We start from the raw sequence: 7,989 nt of genomic DNA on the forward strand, positions 1-7,989 counted from the left end.
CTCTGAATATATATGAGTGTAATATGTCATTCATATAGGTTACCATACTAAATTAAAATAAGGGTTTATATGCAGTTTGGAGACTGCAGACTATTTGACATTCTTCACTTAAAAATGCAATAAGTATTTGCATAAATTTCACAATATTTTCCCACTGGTCTCAGGTGATCGCAACAAAGATAACCATATAAATATGTAAAGTAAATATTTGGCGAACCGCTGTCGACTGCAAATCTATGCAGAACAAGCTAAATAAACTACTGAGATGACTTGTTTAACAGAAAGCATATTAGTGTTGAAATCATTATTCTATGGAAAATATTAGCAATAGGTAATTCCTCCTTGTTTCTATTTCTGTATTGTTGGTATTCTTTCTAAATCAAGAAAATTGATTGTTCTTGATTAAGAAGACCATGGATTGCATATTGCAATTTATGTGTATAATAAACTATATCCAGCACCTGAAGGAGAAACATCTCACACTACATTGCAGTTATATTAGATCTACTGTAAAGATCTACTGTAAAGAAATACATTTTATTTTGACCCAGTATGCCATATTTAAACCAGTAACAGGTTATCTACTGTCCTGAAATGGTGGATCAATAATGGTTTTAAATAGACTCCTGCAGTGCTGCACAGTGAGATTGGGTGTGATGGAGCATTAGGTTTTACTATCTAATTCATTTCACATCCTCCATCCTTCACCAGAGTACAAAGGCCAATCTATAATTTATTTGAATTAGCACCCTTAGAGAGTCCAGTGTGCAGGCCAAGGGCACTTGAATGAAGTTTAAAAGAGCAGCGAGTCATTTGCACCTCAGCAAGGGGAAATGCGCTGACATGCTCTGCTTCTTCATGCTAAAATCCAGAACTGTGGAGTGGACCTCACAGGGACGTAAGAGGTATATCAAAATGCTTAACATTTTACGTCTGCGCGTTCTAGACAGGCTGTCAGTCTGTGCATTAGTAGTGAGGATTATTTTCAGTAACACTTTCTGAAAGTTACACTCGTAGGTGGCGATACGTGACTTATGAGTGATTCATTGAATCATTCATTCAACCGATTCATTCAAAGACATTGACTGCATCTGAAATTGCATACTGTCAGGGTTACTTCTTTTGAATAAGTTATTACTTTGCGTTAAAAACTTATGTTCTGTATAATATGAATGTGTGTAGTATGAATATAATCCAGATGCACTACATCCGTCATGTTGTCATTGTCATGTGACTTTAAAGTGTCAGTTTCACTAACCCTCTCTCATGGCCTCATGGGAGAGCAAACTGTCCATCAGATGCACACTTTAGAATCTTGTAGGAAGTAATTCGTCTAATTCGTAATTAGTACTTTTCACCCACTGTTTTATGAATTCAGACATACTACTCGTTTCACATAGGCCTACTTTTTTCAGCTACTATATATAAGGTGTATTTCAGATGCAGCCATTGAGTTATCAGAACCTAAATAACCTTCTGTGAGTCACAGAATCATTCACTCATTCGATTCATTCAAAAACACAGATTCATTCAGGAACCATGACACGTAACATCTGATACTACTTTGACATCCTTTGGAACTATTTTCATTGGCGGAGCAAAAATAGATGTTATTTAAATATATCCAATCCAGGGATAAGTGCACTGTACATGTAGGGGAGACTGGGGCTAGTCGCCACACGGAGAACGAAGGGTTATATTTCAGTAACTAAAAGTACTATTAAACAAATATGAATTTTCTCTAAGTTGGTTGCAAACAACCTATGTAATTATTAATCAGAAATGTTATACTATATAGTTATTGCCATTGAATAGAACATTGTGATGGGAAAAAAGATGAGAGGAAAAATTATATTTCAATTATTTTGCAAGATCTCTCAAAACCTTTGCATTCTCTCTGAAAAGTTTCACACTCTTCAACTGATTATGGAAATATTATGAGATGGGAAGAAAAAATGGTTCATTGATTTTTGCGAGTGAATGCAAAAGTTTGCAAAAGTTTTGCGAGCAATATTATTTTATCTTCCCATCTCATATTTTTCCTCCATCACCATGTCCCTTAGAGGCTGAAAAGTTTCACTGATGCATGTTTTAACATTGTCCGACCCAAAATTGGCAATGATCCAAAGAATCTTCTCTATTAAATTTCAATAGCCCCATGTGCTGCAAGTCATGATGTCCATTATGCTTGTTTGTGTGGGTGTTGCACATTCTAAATTGCTATTCTGGTAAAGCAATTTTAACATAGACTAATTGTGACTGTAATAAATATAAAACATAATCTAAATGACAAGACCTTTGTTCAGCAATATGCAAAATTATCTTTGTTATCAGTGCATTTCTCAGAAATGTTGAAAAATCGAAAGTTGGCACACCACTATTCAGTGACCCTAGTGGACTTTTTATGGGACTTTGTTAATGTGCAGCAAAATACAGGCAGTCACGTCTTATAGACACACCGGTTTGGCTCTTAAACACAAAACCAGGAAACTAGTGTGGTAAGTGTTGTCGAACTGTCTTTCTCCATCTAAATGTACTGAAATGGCAGAAGCTAATATTTCTGTGAGCCGGGAACAGTTCAGCTGTCCAGTCTGTCTCGATCTACTGAACGATCCAGTGACCATCCCCTGTGGACACAGTTATTGTATGGACTGTATTAGACTCTATTGGGATGAAAATGCTCAATTGAGAGTTTACAGCTGTCCTCAGTGCAGAAAGACCTTCAATCTGAGACCAGTTTTAGCGAAGAATGTGGTGGTTGCTGAAATGGTGGAGAAACTAAGGAGGACAGGACCCCAGGCTGGACCCCAGGCTGCTCCCCAGGTTGCTCCCCAGGCTGCTCCCCAGGTTGCTCCCCAGGCTGCTCATGTTCCTCACTGTGATGCTAGACCTGGAGATGTGGAGTGTGATGTTTGTACTGGCAGAAAATACAAAGCCATCAAATCTTGTTTGGTGTGTCTGAACTCTTTGTGTCCAATTCACTTTCAACAACATGAGAAACTCTTTGAAGTTGAGAGACACTGTTTGATAGATGCTACTGAACAACTCCAGGAGATGATCTGTCCAATACACAATGAGCTTTTGGAGATTTTCTGTCACACTGACCAGATGAGTATTTGTATGCGGTGTACAATGGATATCCACAAAAACCATGACGTGTCACCAGGAGCAGAGAGGATGAATCAGGTATGAATTAGACCAGAAACATATTTAAAAATGCAAGTCTCTGAAAGCTTGGCCAGCGCAACACCTAAGAATCATTTTTGGCTCCCCAAAAGAACCCTTCAGTGAACAGTTCCACTGAACAGTGTGAAAGACATTTTAAGACTTTATATAAATCTTTTTACACTCTAAAGACACCTTTTGTGATGTTAAAGGTTTCTCATGAAATTATAGATGCCAATAAAGAACTTTTATTTTTAAGAGTGTAGTTCCTAATAACTGAATCCAAACCCTCTGGCCAAGCAAGTATATATATGGATAGCAGACAGTAGGATATATAAAAAAAACACTTTACAATAAGGTCTTTTTTGTTAACATTAGTAGTTAATGAATTTAACTATAACACAAACTAACATATACGCTGCCCAGCCCCAGAAAAATCGCATTGTTAACCTTTGTTAATGTTAGTTAATAAAATGTTCATATTCATGTTAGTTTACAGTACATTAACTATTACAGTTACAACTTTTGATTTTAAAAATTGATAAATGATAAACTTTTAAGATGAATAAATACGCAAGTATTGTTTATTTACATGTTAACTCATGTAGTTTATGTTATCAAATGAAACCTTGTTGTAATATGTTACCATGTTTACTTTGTTAATTCATTTAAAAATGCATATTAATACACAATTTACACAGGTGAGGTACAATTAATGTGCTTTTTTTCCCTTCAAGGATAAACAGTTTTTGCTTTAATTTTGTTGTCAATTTAAACAAACTAACAAACATGATTTTTTAGGTAAATTCTGTACGTCATACCAAGTTCAGTGATTGAAATACCGCACAACACTGTCAATGTGCTATTAGGTGGCTAAAGACATTATATTGTCATATGTTGAGTAAATCTAATTATTGTTTAGGTAAGTGTGGAAGTGATGAGGATGTTCATTATTATTTTTCTTTTTTTCATAGAGTTCTTCGTCTCTCTCTGTTTCTCGTGAACCTACTGACCTTTTCAGCTTTGATGTCAGTTCTCGTCCTTCTAATCTGAGAAAAACCTTCTCTAAAAGAATAAAGAAAAAAATGGACAATTTCCTAAATTCAGAGGTAGTGGTTGTGTCTGGTTTGGGTAAGTATAGCATTAATTCAGGAATGAATCATTTAAATAAAAACTTTGTGAATATGAAACAAATTTGTGATCTTACATGCATAAATATATGTTTGTTTTTTTTCCTTAGTAATGCGCTACAACAATCCTACAGATGCACCCAGGAACAGAAATGAGATCCTACAATGTATGTCACACACACACATACTTAAGACTTTTCATTGACTTCTACTGTTTTTATAGTGATCTTAAACTGTGTTTTATTTCCATCAGATTCACAAGAGCTCTCAATGGATTCAAACACAATGAATGAAATACTCCGACTGTCTGGGGGGAACAGAGTGGCTTCTAACACTGGCAAAGTCCAGCGATATCCCAATCATCCAGAGAGATTTGATTGTTGGCCTCAGGTGTTGTGTAGAGAGAGTGTGTGTGGACGTGCCTACTGGGAAGTTGAGTGGAGTGGGAGTGCTGGCGTGGGTATTTCGTTGTCGTATAGAAGCATCTGCAGAAAGGGAAGGGGTGATGAGTGTAAATTTGGAAGCAATGATCAGTCTACGAGTTTATACTGCTCTCCTTCCAAATACACATTCTGGGACAGTAACAAAAAGACTAAACTCAATGTAAACACTTCTAAATTAAAGTCTTCTAGATTAGGAGTGTATGTGGATTACAGTGCTGGAATTGTGAACTACTTCAGCATCTCTGACACAATGAAACTCATCTACATAGTCCAGGGCAAATTCACGCAGCCGATCTATCCTGGGTTTACCGTTTATTTTGGATCAGCAGTGAAACTGTGTGATCCATCAGTGACCTGTAGATGATTTAGGAATGTGAGATTCAGTGAGATGTTATTTCTTATTTTTCTGTCAATAAATACATACTCACTTCAGTACCATTAAAAAAAAGGTTATATGTATAACGCCACTGTGATATATCAAGAACAAGGAGTTGGCTGGAATTTTTTGAATGATATCAATCTACAATCTGACTTGTGCTGCAGACTGGAGTCATAAATAACACCATGCTCCTTCATTTGGCCAGAGGAGAAATATCCCCCTGACTGAGACTGGTCTCTCCAAAAACAAAAATCCATCTCTATCACCTGATGGAGTTTGGGTTCCTTGTCATTGTCGCCTTTGGCTTGCTTAGTTGGGCTTTAAAAGACACTTAATAGTCAGTAATATTATTGATTTAACTGCACTTACACTATTGGATGAGAACTACATTTGAACTGAATTGAGGTGGACTTCATTTCTCAATAGCATTGTGAGCCAAGTTGATCGTAGTCACTATTGGTGGAAATGGTACTACGATCTACTTAGGCTTACAATGCCTTTGGGAAACGCAGCCCTGGACGATGACACCAGCGTTTTCTGCAGAGCTGCTTTATAGCTGATTGGACTTTGTTTTATAATTGACGAATTTGCAACATCAGGACTTTACTGAATGAAATCAACTGACTCGAGCTGAATAACCACACTAATTGTCTTCTGTATAGCTGCCTAAAGCTGAGTTATTGAACTGACTGAATTGGTCTCATAGGCCTATGTGATGTTTGCACCATTCATTGTTATTTTCCTGGTTATTACTGTGAGGCTACTTTGAAACAATCTGTATTTTATAAAGCACTATATAAATAAAGGCCACGTGTATGTATTTTCCAAATCAGTAATAATGTTCCATTTCAGTTATTATGCTGGACTGGGGCAAGTTTAATCTAACTCAAAAAAGGAATAATTTGCATTACATTATAGAGTAATAAAACAAGTTCTGGTCATACCATTGTTCCATTTGTTTGTGTGTCTTTCTCATTTTAAATGTAGACTATCTGACCTAGAATAGCATGTAGCCTATAGAAAGTACTGTGGTATAAAATGACAAAATAGGTGTAAATAGTTAAGATAATATCAGTGTGCAAATAACCAAAGATACTCACAGCGAAATTCTTTTTTCGTTTTCGAAGTAACTAGAAGCTGGTCCTTATGAGTCACTGAATCATGAACTGATTCTTTTAGAAAAGATGATTCAGTAACGAAATATTAGGCTACTGTTACGTGTTGCTTGTTGCAATAGTTAATCCTGCTGTGGCGTCGTTTGGTCATTCCCAATCCCTTGGCCTAGATAGTTTCATGTTACGTGCAAAAATAAAAGCCTTAACAGTGCGTGCGTGTGTGTGTCATGGGACATTAAGACGGTGTCCATGTGGAATACCGACTTGATGGAAGCCTTTTCAACATCCGTCGGCTCCAGGCCTGCACAAAGACAAAGACCCGCCAAATCTGTGAGCTTTAGTATGCTGATGACTGTGCAGTCTTAGCCCACAGCCCGGACTCTATGCAGCACGGAAAATGTAAAGTTGCGATTTTCTAGGCTGGCTAGGAACTATACTCTCATTCCTGCGTAATAATCAAGAAACTTTGCTGCCGTACCATGAGTGCAGCAGGCGTAATGATATGACGGTCTTAGAACACGATGTAACTACAGAAGAGTCAAGGTTTAAATAGGAAAAATATCGAAACTCTTTGGTCATTTTTTTGAGAGAGATGCTAATGGTCATGTCCGATTCAATGATCTATGCTAAGCTATGCTAAAAGTGGTACCGCCAGACCCGGAGTTCGGCTGAATGGATTCGAAAACAGTAAAACTCAACTGTTTAACTCTGGGGGAGTTGTAAAATGAGCCTATTTCCAAAAAAAGTGGAGTATCCCTTTAAAACAGTGGACCAATTCACCTACCTTGGCTCCACTTTGTCCTCATGTTGCTCCCTTGACACAGAAATACACATCCGGATAAATAAAGCCTCATCATCTTTTGGACGCCTACGCAGCAGGGTTTTTGAAAACCGTAAACTGAAGGTCAGTATCAAGGTCGCTGTTTACAATGTGGTATGTCTCTCCACTCGGCTTTAAGGGGCAGAGTCATGGACCCCATACCGCCAGCACATCATCAACCTACAGAAGATCCTCAGCTTGTCCTGGAAAGATCGAATCCCCCATACAGTCATCCTCAGTAACACTGACTCAATCTGTGCGCAAGCAGCTGTGGCCAAAAAACACTTTTGTGGCCAAAAAAGATTTCTCTTAAGATCTGGGAGTTCGAACATTCCAACACACAAAATGAATCGCGCACGTGATTGGACAGAAAGTGAGGCTTCTTTTGTCATTGGTCACATGATTTCTACGTTACCAACAGAAGCCTGGCCACGCCCATTTATGCTCGACACAACTCGAGCACCAACGCCTCGGTTCAAATGTCACGTCACTAGCAACAAGCAATATACATTTCTAAAAATGTAAGTTACGCAACATTAAACTTCTTGTTTGTTAAACTGTCGTGTAAAAGCCTATGGGTGTGTGGCTACGGTCGAATCACAGCCGTGTTTATAGTAGGAACAACGCCGTCTTTCTCGTGTGATATTACATACGTTTTGCTCGTGACAGCGGTATATTTTAATTCAAGTAACAAATTTCATACAATAATTAAATGGCCTAATTAAGTGACGAGCCTTATGTTTGTCATTATAGAAAACTGTTCTTCGCTATCGCTATCCTCATCATTAGGCAAGGCAAGCCAAGTTAATTTATATAGTGCTAGCACATTTCATACACTATGGCAATTCAAAGTGCTTTACAGAGAGGAATTAAATTAATCACAAAAATAAAAGCAAGGAAAATTAAAACCGTTATAAAATAAATTAAAAGAGATACG

At 37.5% G+C, this 7,989-nt stretch overlaps 1 protein-coding gene across 1 annotated transcript; it reads left to right on the forward strand.

Annotated features, from left to right (window-relative positions):
* The first annotated feature begins 2,475 nt into the window (after positions 1-2,475).
* Positions 2,476-6,018, forward strand: ftr54 (finTRIM family, member 54). Its single transcript, XM_084400019.1, has 4 exons — positions 2,476-3,186; positions 4,140-4,296; positions 4,406-4,462; positions 4,549-6,018. The coding sequence occupies exons 1-4, from the start codon at positions 2,542-2,544 to the stop codon at positions 5,100-5,102; spliced, it is 1,413 nt and encodes a 470-aa protein (XP_084256145.1). The 5' UTR covers positions 2,476-2,541; the 3' UTR covers positions 5,103-6,018.
* Positions 6,019-7,989: the final 1,971 nt, after the last annotated feature.

This window comes from Rutilus rutilus (assembly GCF_951802725.1).
Source record: "Rutilus rutilus genome assembly, chromosome: 25".
Classification (NCBI taxonomy): Eukaryota; Metazoa; Chordata; class Actinopteri; order Cypriniformes; family Leuciscidae; genus Rutilus; species Rutilus rutilus.

What these genes read in the sequence shown, in the direction of transcription:
- ftr54 (XM_084400019.1), top strand. Translation starts at nt 2,542, where the DNA reads ATGGCAGAAGCTAATATTTCTGTGAGCCGGGAACAGTTCAGCTGTCCA. An exon ending in GAGCAGAGAGGATGAATCAG is followed by an intron (nt 3,187 to 4,139) that starts GTATGAATTAGA and finishes TTTTTTTCATAG; the next exon opens with AGTTCTTCGTCTCTCTCTGT. An exon ending in AGTGGTTGTGTCTGGTTTGG is followed by an intron (nt 4,297 to 4,405) that starts GTAAGTATAGCA and finishes TTTTTTCCTTAG; the next exon opens with TAATGCGCTACAACAATCCT.